This window comes from Microtus pennsylvanicus, chromosome 5, assembly GCF_037038515.1.
Source record: "Microtus pennsylvanicus isolate mMicPen1 chromosome 5, mMicPen1.hap1, whole genome shotgun sequence".
Taxonomy (NCBI): Eukaryota; Metazoa; Chordata; class Mammalia; order Rodentia; family Cricetidae; genus Microtus; species Microtus pennsylvanicus.
In genome coordinates this window covers 101,510,161-101,528,960 of record NC_134583.1, presented here as the reverse complement: position 1 = coordinate 101,528,960, position 18,800 = coordinate 101,510,161, and the positions used below count along the sequence as shown (strand labels likewise).

The 18,800-nt window shown below is 39.7% G+C and overlaps 1 protein-coding gene across 1 annotated transcript in view; it reads left to right on the top strand.

Annotated features, from left to right (window-relative positions):
• Positions 1 to 18,800, top strand: part of Tmc1 (transmembrane channel like 1) — a gene marked incomplete at its 5' end in the record, with an annotated part of 100,745 nt that overhangs the window by 56,423 nt on the left and 25,522 nt on the right. Inside the window, 5 exons of the mRNA XM_075975253.1 lie at positions 8,147 to 8,289; positions 11,921 to 12,065; positions 12,898 to 13,092; positions 15,018 to 15,197; positions 15,303 to 15,464. Coding sequence (XP_075831368.1) covers positions 8,147 to 8,289; positions 11,921 to 12,065; positions 12,898 to 13,092; positions 15,018 to 15,197; positions 15,303 to 15,464 — 825 coding nt within the window. The remainder of the gene's footprint in view (positions 1 to 8,146; positions 8,290 to 11,920; positions 12,066 to 12,897; positions 13,093 to 15,017; positions 15,198 to 15,302; positions 15,465 to 18,800) is intronic.

Here is an 18,800-nt window from a genome sequence, read left to right as displayed (position 1 = left end):
GCTTCTTTGGTCTGCTTTTAGATTTCTTGTTTTCCTAGATTGTGGAGTTGAGATCTCATGTCCTATTGTGCCTTCCTTTGCTTTGGGCAACAAATTCTAGATTCCATTGCTACAGTTCAAGCCGCACCTGGCCAGCAAAGATGAGGCTTCCTGCTGAAAATATCTGTGAAGCCTTTGGGGGCTGGGGCTTGCTGTGCTGACCTCGTGAAAACAACATTCTTTCTTCGGGTGTTATAACAGAAATGAGTCATCTTTTGAGTCACTCAGCAAACATTTGAGAAGCCTTAGCCAGGTGAGAGGCAAAGCTGAGCAAAGCCCAACCAAACTTCTGTCTTCAGGAATACGAAAAATTAGCAGAATAGCCAAATAACACCACCAAACCAACCAAAACACAACCAGTAACAGCAGCTGCTATGGAAGAAACATAGAATTTTAGGAGACCTGTGTTGAGGAACCTGACAGGGCCAAGGGAAAGACATCAGTGAGAGAAAGAGTTATTTCTGAAAAAATAACCCTTTGCATGCTGGAGAGTCACATGCTGTCCTGACTTGAGAAAGGCCAAGCATGCTAGTACGTGCAGCAGCAAGTGCAAAGATCCTGTGGCGGGGATGGGTTGCTTCAGTCTGGGCCTGACTCAGAACAGTGAAAGTGGAGCTCAGAAAGAGGGAAAACAAGGGCCCAGGGCACTGGAGAGATGTGAAAGGGTCGAACCTTGTTACAGTCTCACAAATCTAAAATATATATTTTTTCCTCAGAGTAATTGAAAGTAATTTAAGCAGGCCATTGGTGGATAGTGACATAGGCTTCATTTCAAGAGGTCAAGGGACCTACTGGATTGAGAGTAGACAGGTGACTAGGAGTAGAGTAGGGAGAAATCTATCAGTATGTTCTGATGAGTTACTGGGACTGTGTCAAAAGGTGGGCTTGTCTGGCAGGGTTCCCTGGTATTTAAAAACCAGTAAATTAGACTATAACCCCAGAACCTACTAATTTACATCCACAAGTGCAGAAGACAACTGACCAATGAAACTCCCACATGTGATTTTTTCAACCTCCAATTTTCAGAGCAAACAAACAAAAAAAATTTGTGTGTGCACATGTGTATACACGTGTGTGTGTGTGTGTGTGTGTGTGTGTGTGTGTGTGTGCGGCTATAGATCAAACCCAGAGACTTGTACATCTCGTGCTTACATAAGCAAGTGCTCTGTCTTTGAGTTATTTCCCCAGCTGATGGAAAGAAACAATACTCATCCTGTATCTTTGCAACACTTGAGATCGTCTCAACTTTTTAAGATATGAGTTTTAGATGGTACAGACAAATTAGCTTTTTCTTTTTGCAACTTTAGTGTCTCTTGGATACCTTTTGATGGTTTAATTCACAAAATTGGAACATGAAATTATGCTTGGCATGCTACTGTGTTGAATGATACCTGTGATTTATGAAAAGGAAGAAGCAGAGAGCAGGTGTCTAGAGAGAATGATTTAGATGACAATCTTCTGGTGCCAAATCTGACTGAGGGCTGCTAACGATCCCTGGAAGTGATTTCTTTCTTCACTCAGCCATTGCCAAACACCCTGAATGGGAGAAACTGGGAGTGCCGAGAAAACCAACCTGTCCCTGCCCATGGGGATGCTATGGTCTAATTTGTTGTTCAAACCGTCAGTTGTTACGCAATGCTACATTCTCAAATGATCAGATACACCTTCTGGGCATCGTAAAGTACAGTGCTGTTTCGGTATGGGTCCAATATTCAGGTTTACTGAAATTTTATTATCTAGAGTTTTGAGAGAAATCTGTCAAATTGTAACTATTTCTGAGTTCTGAATGATGTGGAACGGAGAGGCAGATCGACATAAAAATCCCATATCCATTGCTTATAGAGTCACCAATTTCAGAGCCATTGCCAGATGGTCTCACTAATATGGGACTATGAATTAGACCATTTTTACCATGAGGTTTGCTTCTTTGCTACAGGAGGGAGTTACCTTTGGGCTGAACCAGTTCAGTAAATTTCAGTTTGCCAAGCAGAGAAGTCATCGCCCCTCCCTAAACTGAAGTGAGAAGAGGAATAGAGGAGGGGCATTAATTGGTAGAGCCCCAGGCACCTGAAGATTCTTAGAGATGTTTTTCTAACACCTGGCTCTTGAGAAGTCAGCAGAAGCCCTAGCCCAGGAAGACAATTTGATGATGCTAAGACACTGACTGTATCCCACAGGAAGTAGATGGGTAGAAGGGCCTTGTAGCAGGATGTGAACACATTCAGAGATTTACCTAGTGAAGACCCTTGTGATCATGACAGTCTCTCTCTATATGACCTGTATGACATTAGAAACATGTATTTATTGTTGTAGACATTTGTCTACTTCTCTGTATATGCACCTTGTGTGTACTGGTTCCCCACAGAAGCCAGAAAAGGCATCAGGTTTCCAGGAACTGGAGTGCAGGTGGCTGTAAACTTCTAGGTGTGGGTTCGGGGAACCAAACAAAGGTTTCTGCAAGAGCAGCAGGTGCTCTTAACCACCAAATCATTTCTTCAATCTGAGACTCAGCTCTTGTGTGGATGTTGAAAGCTTTTATGCTTTAGTGGCAGACACTTGACAACTGAACCATTTCCCGGCACCCATAAAACAATGGCTTTTTAAAGTCAACTGAGGAGCCTTCCAGCGACAGCAGGGCGGAGAAGGTATCCCTGTGCAATATAAAAATGAGGCAGAAACTATAGGATTTAGCTACTGACTGGATATGGGCTATAGATGAAAGAGGGGCAACAATGTAAATGACCAGGTTTCTAGCAGAGGTAACTTGGTGCCACTCTCTGAGAAAGGAGCGAGAAGCCTGTTTGAGAAATTGTTTGGAATGTGCTAATTCACCCTGTGCATCATCATGGTGGAAGGAGATATGCCATAGACACTGGACTACGGGCTCAGATTCATATCCAAGTGATAGTTGTGGACACAAAAGTATCTGGGCATGATGCCTTTAATCCAGGCACTTGAAAGGCAGAGACAGGGCAGGGGCAGGGGCCGGTAAATTCAAGTACTTTTTATAAAAGGCAGAAGAGTTATAATACAGTGTAGTTAGTAAAGGAAACTCCATTATGGAATTCACATGCACCTCAGTTGGAATCTTACTGCACACTGCCTTTGAGATGCCAGGCAACAACCCTGATGTTTTGAAAACCACATGTAAAATATTTTACTTGTAATATAAGCCAGGCTGGTAGAAAAACTAAATGAGATTATGTCTGTTAGGTATTAGTGCAATGTCTGGCACTTGGTAGATGTGGTGGTTTGAATAGGAATGGTCCCTAATAAACTCATTTGTTTGAATGCTTGGCCCATAGGGAGTAGCACTATTAGGAGGTATGTCCTTGTTGGAGTAGGTTTGACTTTGTTAGAGGAAGTGTATCTATCACTAAGGGGTGAACTTTAGATCTCAAATGCTCAAGCCAGGTGTAGTGTGACATTCACTTCCTCCTGCCTGCTGATCTGGATGTAGAACTCTTAGCTGCCTCTCCAGCACCATGTCTGCCTGCATGCCACCCTGCTTCCCATCAGGATGATAATGGAATTAACCTCTGAAACTATAAGCCACTGCAATTAAAAGTTTTTCCTTATAAGAGTTGCTGGGGTCATGGTCAAATATTCTTTTGTTGGAGGTAGAAAATGCACCAAAGACAAAAACCTGATATCTGCAAGCCAGAAACCAAAGAAAGCTGTGCCAGCATCTGGTCTGTGCAGGAGGCAGAGAAAAGCATCGATCCACAGGTAGACAGCAAAACAAATGGATTTTGTCACAACTTGGAGGAATGGAGTTTTTGACATTAACCTGCTGATGAGAAAGTCTGTGGAGGCTAAACCCTGCCTTGTCTCTCTAAGACACACATTATATCAAGAGCCATGTAGTAAGTCACTTGTGGTATGACATAGAATAGTGTCAGGAGTGGTACAAACTATGTCATACGGGAATATTTGAGTTTTCAGAGAAACCTCTGTACTGATTTCCACAGTGGCTACATGGGCTTATAGTTCCATTGCAGTAAACAAGGGGGCGTTTCCCCACATCCTTGGCAGTATTCAGTGTTACTGTTAGCCACAGATGAATGAATGAGGAAGATGTGATATATACCCAATGGGCTTTTATTCCCCTGTAAAGAAAGATGGCATCACCATACTCAGAGGAAAATAAAAGGAGCTGGAAATTATTCTGTAAGTAAAGTTTTGACTCAGAAAGAACGATATTTGTGTGTGTGTGTGTGTGTGTGTGAGAGAGAGAGAGAGAGAGAGAGAGAGAGAGAGAGAAGGGGAGGTATAGACCATAAAACCACACAAGGAAGGGCTGGGAAAGAGAAAGACAAAAACAATGAAGATGTCATTTTGAAGTCTATTACTTTGTATACTAATTAAAATACTAACAACTAAACAAACACACAAGCCATACGCTGTCTGGTCTAGGTTTCTGGATCTGCATTTCTATAGGAAGAAAGGAAATGTAGATGTGATCAAAACACTGGGCTGGAGACAGTGGATCTCATTAGGATCATGAGGGTAGCTTGATGGCTCACAGTATGCAGTGTGTCAGGGCCAGTCTGTTCCTGCTACATTAACTAAGGCTCCTGTTGGGTGTTATGAGCATCCACACTCTTTGCTTTTCTCAGAAAGTGGTCCTGTCCCTCTCTTCCACTCACACTTGCAACCTCCTTAATTGGAAGACGTAAATGATCAACAGCTATTCAAAGTAGAAATGTGCGTGGCCTCAGTTCCTGCAGGACCACCTCCTCCTCATGACGCTTCTGTGCTATGCTTCGTAAATCCTACCTTTATTTAAACCAATTTTAACTTTATGAGCTTTTTGCCCACAAAATAGTTGTCTGACAGTCACGACATATTAACCAGAGTTGCTAAAAATAATGAAATTCATTTACCATGTAGGGGGATAGATTTTTGTCTTTCAAAGGCAGTATTTATTTGGTGTTATATGAAATATGTAAGAGACAGAGATACAATTTTAGGTAACAAATACTTCTGATATGGGTATTTTGCATGCAGAGCTCTTGAGGAGTTCAGTAATCCAGTTTTCTCCTCTATCTGTGTGTTATATTTGCCAAATGCCGAGTTATCAGTAAATATTACATAAACACACAAGCTAATTCCTAGTGACAAGATAATCAAAACTTCTAGTCTTGCTTTTTCTGGTGATGTGTGGGTGGCTGTGGACCATGGCAATTGCAGCCTTCAAACAAGACATAAAAGGCATCGTGCCCCGGATTTGGAAAGGCATCTTCTGTGTTGATTTGGAGCTTGGCTCTGACTGTAGTTTATCTGTCACAGATTTGGGGAGGAGAGGACAATCCTCCCACAGGAAAATCAGGGCCCACTAACATAGCAACTGAATACATCCTTGACTGGGGTAGGAGTCGCTGCTATTTTGGTAACTTCCAGATGTCTGCTGCTGTAGAAGGGGAAAGACATGTGGCATGCCCACTGCCTGGCACGGGAGGTTATTTCTCTTCGAGGGCTCTCAACTCATATTTAACCATCACTACACTTCTTAGAGGAATTCGATAAAGCTTTTGAAATTAGAATTGAATTTAGTCCCGCATTTATCCACTTCCTTGCACATGTAGCATTAGGTAAATTGAAGAAAGCTTGGGAATAATCAGCAACCCCCCCCCCCCCGCCCTCCCACCACACACATGAGCATCAAAAAAGAATTTCTCCTACTTTGCGATGATCTACTATTTATGAAGTGCCACCTTTGAACATATGTTGAATGGGACAGGAACTAGATGAGCCAGCTGTCTCTAGTGACTCTTGTGCTAACCTAGCCAGATGCTCTTCATGGTCTGTGTTCGCTTCTCATGCTATTTTCAGGGCATCTTCTTAGCTCTCATAGTAGTGATCATGAATTATAGAAGATGTTAGACTGTAATATTTACAAACGTAGGGATGAATGTCTCTGAAACCTTTAAAAAAAATGTCCAGGGTCTTTTCAGAGAGTCCCAGGCAACACCAAGCATTGTCTCCTGTTTGATGAGTAGCATGCCTTGCTTCTTTCTTCCCTTGGGAAGATATGGTCACATGATCCACTTCTTGGAAGACAAAGGAAGTACAAGGAGAAGTGGATAGCTCAGTATTCAAAAGCATGGGATTTGTGCCAAAGTGGGCTCATGTTTAGATTCAGTCACAGACTTGCTGTGTGAACTTGGCCAATTCCTTAACTTCTTTAAGGTTGAGTTTGTTTACCTAAAAAATACACATCAGGGTAGCAGCTACTGATTATTCATATGTGTTAATTGAGGGGCAATGTTGTGGTAAATGACTCCTCCATTACCTAACCAAGTTGTGAGGTAGCCAGAGGAAAAATAAGGTTAAGCCAGATGTGAAAGATGTGGTATCTTTTCTGGAAAATTAGGTTTTGCAGTCAGACCTTGAGCCAGGTGTCCTTTCGCAGGGGCAGAAAAAGCCAGTGTATGCTCCCAGAAGGGAAGGATGACATTCCCTTTCATCATTGGGCTCTACCCTCAGACTGGTTTCTGGTCCTTGGGCTTCAGTGAGGAACTTGAGAATGTCTGGGAATGGTATACGTAGAGAGCTTCTACTTATGAAAGAAACATCAGGGTGGGGAAGAATGAGTGACCCAGAAGCAGGGACTTCTCAGGGCTCACTCAATGGCTCTGTGAGATGAAATAAGGTGCTCTACTGCTACAAAATTATCAACAAAAGAAATTGACTGGTACTGCTGCCAGGGCATTCGGTAATACTCACCATATTCATTGGATGGAAACGGCAATTTGTTTTACCGAATTTACCTACACCAATGCTAATCTCATCAGATACGTCTCCAATGACCCACTCAGAAACTCTTTCATATAGAATTTCTGGGGCCTTAGCCATCACAGAAGGGCTTCATTTTGTAAGATAAAGGATGAAGGTGCAGCCTATGTGGTACAGGGGGGCTTAGCGCATCTTTGTCTACAGTTGTCACATCCTGTCTTGGCTTAGTTAGATCCACGAACCCATCTGAGATTTTGAGCTTGTGTAAAAATTTTATTTCCTGCTGGTTCTCATGGTATTAAAAACAAAATTCGAGACAAGTAACTTAGATCCTTCCAACACTGTGTTTGAACTAGGCATGATCTTTGTTTATGTTAACTTTCTCAATTTTTTCTCATTGTTCTCCTTCTAGGTCTTTCCCCCATCTCTCTCTTTGTTGCCCTACCCTATTTCTTCTTTCTCCCCGGATAGGTCTTACAGTCCTCCCACTGCGTTGATGTAAATGATAATAAGGATAGTTGGCTGGCTTTTGTCAGAGTTTTGAAAGTAACTCACTTGATTTCAAAAAGACGCCCCAAACTGTCCAATTATTTAACAAAGTAAGATGATTATTTCAATGATTCCCTAAGAAGAGAAGGCAGACAAGAGCTGGGGAGTGGATATATCATATGATGTTATGGAAACAATGATTCAATAATGAGAATGACAATGTGAGAGAGAAAGTAGCATCAGACAACATCAGTGTTCTGGGTACAAAGGGGGATTATTTGGTGGCTTTGGAGGAATGGAGACTCTTACCCAGGCAGGTAATTTTTGGGTAAGATGTAGCACACAGATGAACATGGCTGTTAGGAGGAAATGCTGCCAGTCTGCCTGAAGGAATCGCATTGCTTCCAATATCATCTCATCTGCTTAGTTTTGCTCACAAGTATCTGAGACACAGTTCTATGGCTAAGGAGAATGGATCTAATCATGGCTGAAGCGGCAGGAAATAGACCCTCTGCAATATTTTAAGGAGACATGTTCCAGAGATCTTCTACATGTGTATTATATAAATTCTTTAAATGGCACCATGAAGTTTGTTTTTATGTTTAACTCAATGGACCCTTCACAGTAATAGCTGCACATTGGAGCAAGCCAATACTTGGTTAACATTTTGTCTATTTAGAAGTCACTGAATTTCAGATAGCTGTCAATCAATATGACAACGGTAACATTAACTCTATAGGACGAAACAGGAGGTCTCATGTCAGACTGTGCCCTCAGTGAAAATCAATGTCATTTCATTATTCTTTTTAAAGTCCTTCTTTTCCTTTGTGTTGCTCTTAAAAACATCTGCTAAGTAAGTGACTTTGTTGTTGGATTTTAGGGCCTGGCACAGTACTCTGTCCTCTTTTATGGCTACTACGATAATAAACGCACGATTGGATGGCTGAATTTCCGGCTACCTCTCTCCTACTTCCTGGTGGGAATTATGTGCATTGGATACAGCTTTCTGGTTGTCCTCAAAGCGTAAGTTTTTAATATGATTTCTGGAATCAGTAGGAATCATTCTGAGAACTGAATAGTGATATTTCATGTCTAGAGGATAGCAAACATGTAGGAGATGAATGAGCATTGATGTTAAACTCTTCCACCCTGAAAAACAAAAGGGTTTAACATCACAGGGCCTTTTGGAACACTCCTCAGGGTTAGAATGTGGCAACACACAGGGTTGGGGATAGAAACTTGCGTATCATGTGCAAGGCTCTGGGTTCCTGGCGTCATGTCACCTTGCCTGTACTTCAGCATCCTTATTCGAAAATGGAAGCAAATCTCTATTTTAAATTATCTAGTTGAAAAATTAGAACGTAACAAAAGAAAGTACTTTGTGCATTTCGAATAGAAAGTCTTTTTTTTTTTTTTTTTTTTTTTTTTTTTTTTTTTTGCCAAGACTGTCTGAAAGTCAAGGGAATTCCTGGCAAATGGATGACTGGTTGCCTTAACTTTAAGTCTTTGCCTTCCTTCTTTTTCAAAGCTCTGGAATCCGAACACTAAATGCAATGCCTAAGCTTTGAAGGCAAGCTTGAACAGTTGAACGCTTTAATGTTAGTGGCTGGGAAACCATCCGTTTCTTCATAGTGTTTGTAGTTAATAATCTCAAATTCAAAGTGATTTGCTTCCCAAATGTAGCTGTTCTCATCCAAAGCAATTCTATAAGCTAAAACGTCTGGATTTTTCCAGCGTATTTCACATCTATCAAACTGCTGAAGGAGCTGAATAATTCATTGACTGTATGCCTAGTGAGAAGCTTATTAATGCCAGTCTATCCCAGGGGGTTTTCCCAAGACTTCCCTATTGCAAGGTTCCCCGACAGCACATATTTACCATTTACAAGCCTGGCAATATGCTATGCTTAGAATAGACTAAAAAAATCCTTCAGTACTTTATCTTGTCATGTGTAAGTTGTAAATGATGTTGAGATTTGTCTCCATATACTGTCCTACATGTATCATAAATTAACATATATCATAAACTGGTATAAACATAAATATACAAATACTTCTTTAAATTGGGAAAGTTGGCAATATTCATATTTCAGAATTTCTAACAAAAACTATAATTTATACTTCAAATAATAATTAATATTTGCCTAAAATGTACCATGCATCATGGAAACCACTAACTGTTCCTTTATTTTTTGTTTGATTTTTGGTTTTGGTTTCTTTTTTGTGAGATGGGTTTCATGTACCCCAGGCTGACCTCAAATTTACTTCTTCCAAAGTGATGGGATGGCAGGTGTATCCCACAATGCCAAGTTTATGTGGTGCTAAGGATTCAACACATAGTCTCATGCATGCTAGGCAAGCACTTTATTGAGCTACATCTCCAGTGAAAACCTTTACCTCTTAACTATTGCAAAACAGCTCTAATTCTATTTGACGGGCTATGAAACGAAGGATGTTGAAGACCATCTCCCCTTAAGGCCTTTGGAACCCAGATTTGTGGATGAAAAGTTTCCTGCTGCACCTGCCCTCCCTCTGTGTTCCTCCTTAGCTTTCGTAGGACCGAGTTGTTCCTCCAGTGTGTCTTGCATAGTGAGTGAAGACGTGCCAGTTACTGTCACGAGAGACATGATGGATTTAAGGTTCAGTAGCTTGGTTATCAGACCATGCTCACACAATCAGAACAGAATTTTGGACACTTCTCTAACTTAGTATTTCTCAACATATGAGTTGCAACCTCTTTTGGGGAAGGTTGTCGAATGGTCCTTTCACAAGGGTTGCTCAAAACCATTGGAAAACACAGATATTTACATTATGACTCATAACACTAACAAATTACAGTTATAAAAATAATTTTATTGGTGGGGGTCACCACAAAGTGTATCAAAGGGTCACAGCACTCCTGCCTTCACGGCATTCTTCTGTTTGTTTTTGTTTTGCTTTGTTTTGAGACAGGGTTTCTCTGTGAAACAGTCCTGGCTGTTCTGGAACTGACTCTGTAGACCAGGCTGTCCATGAACTCACAGAGATCCTCCAACGTCCATTTTTCAAGTGTGGGGATCAAAGGCATGTGCCACCACCGCCCAGTCCTAAGTGCATTCTTATTTCTCCAGTCTCTGAGGAGAATTCATTCATCTCATGATGGCAAAAATACATCTCTAGCTTGTTCTGGGTGGCCTTTTACAGCTTTAAAATCCATTTTAAAAATGATTGCTTAGTTGTAAAATCCCTTTGAAGTTAAATTGCCTTGATATGACTCTTGTACTAATTTTTTCTTAAAAAACTGAATTGATCAAACATAAATATATGACAAGACCCACTAATATTCCAGACCACATTAGGATTGGGGCCACCTTACACACTATATCCAAATGAATAAAAACATTTCTATATTCTAGTTAAATTGTCATTGTCCAAACTTCTTTCTTTTTATATCTTTTATATGTACTTAACCAGAATATCTATGACCCACCTCAAACCCTACCTAAATGTTTTTCATATTTCCTGACATGGAATTTTAGTATCAAATCATATCTCCCTGCTTCTTTCCCCACCACTAATTACATTCCCTTTTGTTGAGAGATCCACTCATATACATAGAGGAAAAAAACAGAGCCCGTGTTGCTATTTTATTTGTCAGCAGTATTTCCACCAGAGATGATAATATCCACTGTTTCTAATGATGAAATTCAGACCCTAAAGGATGCCTTGGAAGGCTCTGTGAGGCCGACTTATGGGAACATGACCTCGCGGCAGATCCAACATAGCCCATGAAACTGTCTCCTCCTCCTCTCTAAACTACAGTTGGCCTTCTTTCAAGAGTGCTTGGAACAAAAGGACAGTGATGGACGAAGGGCTAAAGTCACCATCTTCCATTTCATGTCCTTTCTTTACGACCTGGATCTAGAATTATGAGATTCAAAATGCAAAATTCTCTTCTTACAAACTCTTCCTAGGATGAATGGCAAATATTTACAAAGTGAAGATGATATTGTCAAAACCTTTTTTTTAATGTCAAGGACAGAACTGAAAAGCAATCCCATGGCAAGCATGTATGCAAAAGGCTATTCATGGTATATTTGCTTATTGGTAAAGCTTCTTCTGGTGCTGTTTCCTTCTTTTCATTTAAAAGCAATGTATGGTATCTTTACTGTGAGCTGTCTATAGAGCTATCTAATGCCTTGAGACTCATGCTGAATAAAATGAGTTTTTCATTGTCGTAGTTCTCAGTAAGGGAAATGGACTGTAAGCAAAGGTATGGCCCATACTTCTGCCTTCACCCTTATGATTTCACATCGCACTGTTTTCCAATCCAGTCTTTGTCTTTGTTTCTTTTGAAGAACAGAGTTCAGAGCTTCGTATCATCCTTAAAATGATCCCACCTTTTCTCTGCAGGGCATTTATTCTGTCGGTCCCTATAGGTATTAAAATCATCAGTGTGTAGCAGTTTTTGCTTACCACAAAATGAGAGAATTAAATGAAAAATGCATAAAATTTAAAAATCAAAATATCTATTGTCTATTTACGTGAGTACCCTGTTTAAAAATGTTTTCTAGACGTTGTATATCCAATGTATCCATGACTGCCGTTTTCTCACTCCCCTTGCCGGCCTTTCTTACTTTTTTTTGGCTGCTGTATTAAACTATTGCTTTCTACAGGATGACCAAAAATATTGGTGATGATGGAGGTGGCGATGACAATACTTTCAATTTCAGCTGGAAGGTATTCTGCAGCTGGGACTATCTGATTGGTAACCCTGAAACAGCGGACAACAAATTTAATTCTATCACAATGAACTTTAAGGTAAAGGCACAGACCCCCAAAGCTTATATTCTTTGTATTCTAAGAATATTGCTGGGAAGCGTACCGTGAGAATTGTCAAATCTCTTGGCAGTTGTGAGAAGGACACTCTCATCATGGCTGCCTGCTATGATGTGGACACAAGTCTGATTATGATGAAATATCCCGTGACCCGTAACAGCTGTATTTTCTCTTCAGAACTTTTCTTCACCAAATTTAGTAATAAGATACTGCTATTTGACTCAAATAGGAGTTGGCAGAATCAGACAGTTCAAATACCTTGACAATGCTCACCAGCTAAACATGCAGGCTCAGTATATAACTTGATTCTAAAGCATTACAACATAGCTTTAAAACAATATTAGGAGAGCAGGGTATGGCTGAACAGACCTGTGACCACAGCATTTGGAAGATGAGAGGCCCAAGGATCAGGAATTTAAATACAGCATCAGCTATAAAGTGAGTTTGAAGCCATCATAGGCTACGTGAAATTGTTTTATAAAAGCAAAGCCCTACATGTTGACCCACCCCACCCTCACTGTAAAAAGTAAGTACTGAAAGAGTGTATCTTATTGAATGAATATTCTCCTGCTGTTATTATTTATAAAGGGGTCTCAGGTAGCCCAGACCAGCCTCAAGCTTGCTATGTAGCAGATGCTAACACCAAACTTACCCATCCTCCTGCCTCTACCAATTCACTTACTGTACTGTTCTGTCATTATTCAACTACTTTATGGAATTTCAGATTTAGTTTAAATTTTGTTTCTTGTTTTTCTCAATTCCCAATCTTTTTCACAACTGTGTTTCTTTTGCGTTCTGTTCTGCCTGGCTACAGGAAGCCATCATAGAAGAAAGAGCAGCCCAGGTGGAGGAGAACGTCCACCTCATCAGATTCCTGAGGTTTCTTGCTAACTTCTTCGTGTTCCTAACACTTGGTGCAAGTGGATACCTCATCTTTTGGGCTGTGAAGCGATCCCAGGAATTTGCACAGCAAGATCCTGACACCCTTGGGTGGTGGGAAAAAAATGAAGTTCGTCTCTGCATGCTTGGAAACTCATACTTGCTGTTTTGTGGGTTATGTTTCTGCAGTTGAACATGAGACAAGTCTGCTTCCTGCCTGATGCTCTTTTCTACTCTCCTGCATAAGATAACCATTATGCTGCACATGTCTTCCCACCGTCTTCCTGTCCTCTGTCCAAATCCATGCTGTTGGGTTTTCAAGATGGAAAGTTAGAATGAGAGAAAAGAGAATATTTTATAGAGGGAAGGGTGGATCTTAAAAGATGGTATGACAGGCAAAGTTAGGAAAACCAGACTGACAGCCTTGACATTTTATTTCAATTCTAAGACTCTTTTTATAACCCAATATTGCTTTTTTGGAAGATGTTACTTCTACAACTGAAAGGCCAGTTTCCTGACTGTTTGTTTATAGTTCCTATGCCTTTCTTATAAGAAGCACCCAGATTGCCTGGTGAATTTTGTGTTTCCAGGCTTTTCACGAGAATCCCAGTGACACATCTCCATTTCTTTCTTACTGTGTTCCTCAGCTATTCAAGTGAGGAAGGCCAGCTCGTGGCCAGATTTACCTACAGAGAATCTGGCAATCAGTGTGTAGGAGAGCGTGATTAGAACACAGATTTACAGCAGGAAATCATTGGTTCTGAGTTATTGCTAGAGTCTGCGGTACCTGAGGTATTTTTGTGTGCCACATGACATCAGCTTGAACTTGGGCGTTTTCGAAGCACATGCAGATTTATGCTATGAGATGCTTGGGTACCACAGATGGAAACTTCCCCAAAGCTGTGTAGATGGAAGAGTTTTGAGATAGTGCTTCAAAAAAAAAAAATAACCTGTACATAAAAACAGTGTAAAATCTTCAAAAGTAATGACAGCAAAACTGAGCCACACATTTAGTGATCACAGTATCACAGTTTCCATGGAAACCTGAAAAGTGGCAGTTATTAACCAGGGGAACTTTTTTCTTTTAAAGGATTTTCAAAATATTCTCATAATGCTGGTAGTAAATGTAAGAAAAACCATTCAGCTTTGGCCCACGGCACAATGGTTCTATTCTCGTGTAAATGAATCATATCAAATGATGAATGGTTGCTGATCATTAACTTCTTCCCATCATTCAGGGGACAGAAAGCTAGCGATCTTGAAGCTGCCTGGACTACTCACTGAATCCTAGGCCAGCCTATCTCAGTATCCCAAAAAGAATAACTCTTTGTAAGAATGCATTTAATATCTGTTTAAGAGGAACTCTGAGCTCTTGATACAGATGAAGATAATAATGGAGACTCAAAAATGACCCCACACTTCTACTGGCACAAAAGCTAGACTGTCTTTATATGGAGGTGGACAGAATCTGCCAAATTTTAATGTCAGTTGAGATACTTCATGCTGATTTTATATCATGCTGAGTTGTACATCCCCTTGATAATTCTAATAGGGTGTTTTTAGTAAAAAAAAAAAACCTAAAAGATAGCTATTATATTCTAACTATATTCTGGTAGTTCTAATCATTCAAAATATGGAGTATACAAGGGGAAATAAAATAGGTAGTGCCGACAGTTTGAGTCTTGTGTTTAGAGAACAAGTTGCAGGAGTTACTTCTAGTCTTTTCTTCCTCTTTACCTCATTTTCAAAATGCCATGCATTAGCATATCACAATCAGTAACCACATAGATCAGTATGTTCTCTGGCCAGAGAGAGAAATTGTGCGCTCACTATGCCAGGGCAACATGATCATGGGCACATTGCAAGTTCATATGCATAGCTTATAAATACATGTCAAATATAGTCTTTGTTGTTTTATTGAGACCAAATGCTAAAAAGGCATGGCATATTCTTAGCTTTTTTTAAAGTGTCAAAGTAACCTACCTGAAAATTTTCTCAACTTCCAGAGGGAAGCCGTAATAACTGAAACGCCCTGATCCCTGTGTCTCCTTGTAGATGAACATGGTTATGTCTCTCCTGGGGATGTTCTGTCCCACACTGTTTGACTTATTTGCTGAATTGGAAGATTACCATCCTCTCATTGCTCTGAAGTGGCTCCTGGGGCGCATTTTTGCTCTTCTTCTAGGCAACCTGTATGTATTTATTCTTGCCTTGATGGATGAGATTAACAACAAGGTGAGCCTTGTGTCTGGATTGTCCTTGTCATCAGCATGCTAATTGCCCAGTCTAGCCTTTGAAACTGTGCTGTGTTATTTTCCTTTCCACCTTTTGGATTTCTAGATTGAAGAGGAGAAGCTCGTGAAGGCCAATATTACTCTGTGGGAAGCCAACATGATTAAGGCTTACAATGACTCCCTCTCTGGGAACACCACAGGACCACCATTTTTTGTTCATCCTGCAGATGTACCTAGAGGACCCTGCTGGGAAACAATGGTGGGACAGGTAACGTTATGAAGAAAAGTTTATGTTGTTAGGGGGCAAAGCTGGCTGAATATTTCCTCCAAACTATGGTGTTTTGTTTATGGTTTAATAATAAAAATAGAGATGGTTTATTGAATATTTAGTGTTTGCTGGCCCCACATTTCATATGTATTGACAAAGAAAGACTTCATATCTATCCCCGGAGATAGACACGTTTTCTTTTTATAGTACTTTTATAACTGTACATAAAAGGATAGTTTGCAATCATGTGAAGAGATTCATGCCACCTATTATATGCTAACAACACACCCTGATTTAGATAAAGACTAAAATAGTAATAATGCGGAGCTTTGCTTAATGTTATTTGTTTTTATAAAATGGCTCTAGTGGTTTTATAATACTAATTTTATCTAATAATTTTCCCATAAGCGTTAAAAGAAATGCTATTTTAAGTTGTTTGTTTTTATAATGGTTACGTAAATGACCCTAGTCTAACTAAGACTAGTGATATTTACCATATAAAATAAATAAGGCCTTATTTCTTATGTCCAATAAAGGGAAATAAAAATCAAACAAAAACAACCAGAGATGCTGTTTCAGAGTCTCCCACTTATGTACAGATTCTATTTGTGTTTTCTGAAGCTTGTAATTTTATCACATTGGAGAAAACATTTTTAGTGTTCATTCAACCTTAGTTTTTATCAAGTACAGAAAAATTGAAGTACATTTTAGTGTTTCTAGAACATAGCAGTTCATCTGTATTAGTCATGGAGTCTGTAAATTACTTAAACAATTTTTTTTTAATTTTTAAAATCTTTTTAGTTTTTCGAGATAAGGCTTCTCTGCAGCTTTGGAACTTGTTCTGGAAATTGCTCTTGTACATTACCAGGCTGGCCTCAAATTCACAGATATCCAACTGCCTCTGCCTCCCAAGTGCTGGGATTAAAAACATGCGCTACCACTGCCTGGCTATGTAAACAAATTTTAAAATTATATTTTCTGTAGGATGAGAATATCAATGTATTAATGCAAATCCTACTGAAGTAACGCAATGTAAACAAATGTAGCCTCAAAAGACATCTTCACTTCATGTCTGATGTTCAGGAGGTTAAGCCAATCAAGATTTCAATTATGGGAGAAATCTATATCTATATCTATATCTATATCTATATCTATATATATCTATATTACACAACACTAGAATTATGCGATTGAATATGGAATAGAGAATGCATAGTCTAATAAAATATTTTGCTTTATTTACTTTGTTCAGCATTTGATGATCAGATAAGTTTCTTTCTTAGTTCATACTGCTTTTTTTTCAGCCTTCACATGCTTCTAGAGACATACATGAAGAATAAACTAATACCTGTATGCTTTTAAAAGAGAGATTCTATGGGCTGTGGTGTGGTAGGCAGAGCAAGAGTCAACCAAGTTGTTCACTTTATGGATTTAAACATGTAGCAGCATAGCAGGATGAATGACCCTGAACTATTTTGAGTGAGTCTAATAAGGTTACAAGGTGTATCTCTCTAAGAGAGACACAGAGACAACGTCGGAGAATTGAGATGTGACAAAGAAAGCAGAGGTTGGAATGATGTGCTTTAGAGGTGGAGGAAGGGGCAAAGGCTAAAGGAGTGTGGACAATCTCTTGGAGTTAGAAGGCAAGGGAAGCAGATCTCCTGTGTCTACACTTTGATATTAGACTTATTATTTCCAGAACCATGAAAAAACAGTTGTATTATTTTAATCTACAAAGCCCATGACAGTTAGTTTTGTCAGGAGCAGGCAGTCACTTTTGCATGTTGCAGTGTTCTTTGGGAAGAATGTTCTCACGGGCTGTTTCTTCACACCTAACCTATCCCCTACATCTGCAACCTAGCGTTTGAGAACAGAGACCCTTACAATGTGCAGTTTGCAAATGTGCAGATTGATAGGCTTTTTTTTCCTGGAATGTATTAAAGCCTGCCCTTTTACAGGCAAGCACCTGCTGAACAGGATCAGTAAAACCAGCTGTAAAGAATAAGATACAGGATGACCATTTCTGAGGCAAGGAGAGATTAATTCAACATGAAATATCATTCTAAGAGAAAATTATGTTCCTGATGTAGAAGCTTCTGTGTCAACTCCTAATAACAGAAAAACCATGGGCTCTAGAATATGCTGTAAATCTCAGAACATGCTGTGTGCAGTTTTCTGAATCGTATCTTGTAGTGAGTTTCCTATTTCATTATTGTTTCTTACTGTCATTCTCTCCCTTCTTCCTTCAATATCTTGATAAGAGACATTCCCCTTCCATAACTGGCTCTTCTGACTTTCCCGTAAGTTTTTGACACCCATTTTGAGGAAGAAAAGTAGAAAAGAAGGGAAATATAGAAGGCTGGCTAGGCCAGCAGAATCTAGGACAGTGACAGTAACTCGGTGCATATATCAGCTTTGAGTGTTAGTAGGCACTGGCCCTCATTATATCAATATTTCCATTTTTGTTTCTGGAAACATTTCTATCCTTTAGTCAATAAAAAATGAAGAAATAGTAAAGGCAGTTGGGTTTGTATAATTATGGTGATGTACCCTAAAAATGCATGATTCTATGAAACATTCTAGGTGTTTTCTCTTTCCTTGAATGTCTTCTACTTTGTTCTTTCCATGATGCTGTGGCACTCAGAGCTCACTTGGTTCTAAACCCATTAAATTTGCTTTCCTTTCAACTCCGAAGTGCTTTTCAAATAGTAATTTATTACCTACAGTGGAAGGTAATAAGACAGACAACAGAAACTTTGCCTTGAGCCAAGTAGGCATGTTCTATGGCTGACATTATGTTTTGAAGACAAATATGAAGCCAAGTGCTGAGGACCCCAGTAAGAAAGGCTAACACTGATTCCCATGAAGTGTGCCAAGCATGAACTCCTTAAAATTTTAAGCCATCCATGTGAGATTCCCCCCAAGCGTCATCACTCTGTAGATGAGAATACTGAGAGATAGATATGCTCAAGTGAGCACCATCCTAATTAGTCTGAACAATAGAAACCCGGAGTCAGATATTAGGGTGAAAGCTGAAAGATCAGAGAATCAGAGCAGCAATCACTAGACTTCAATCCTCTACAAATCCTCAGACTGAATCAGGGGCAGTACTTCTTACAAATCTCTTTTAAATGCTCCATAGCCAGACCTCATCAGAGTTTGTACTAGTAGCCCAGCCCAGGAAGCCACCTTCAAAATTGTGTGACTTTTTTCTGCTACCACTTAATCAGGAAAACCTCTCTTAAAGGAGCCACGACATTAAGCCATGCTTAATTCTGTTGTTTTGTTTTTGTTTTATGCTTAGAATTCCTTCCCAAACTCTTTCAGGTTTTAAGT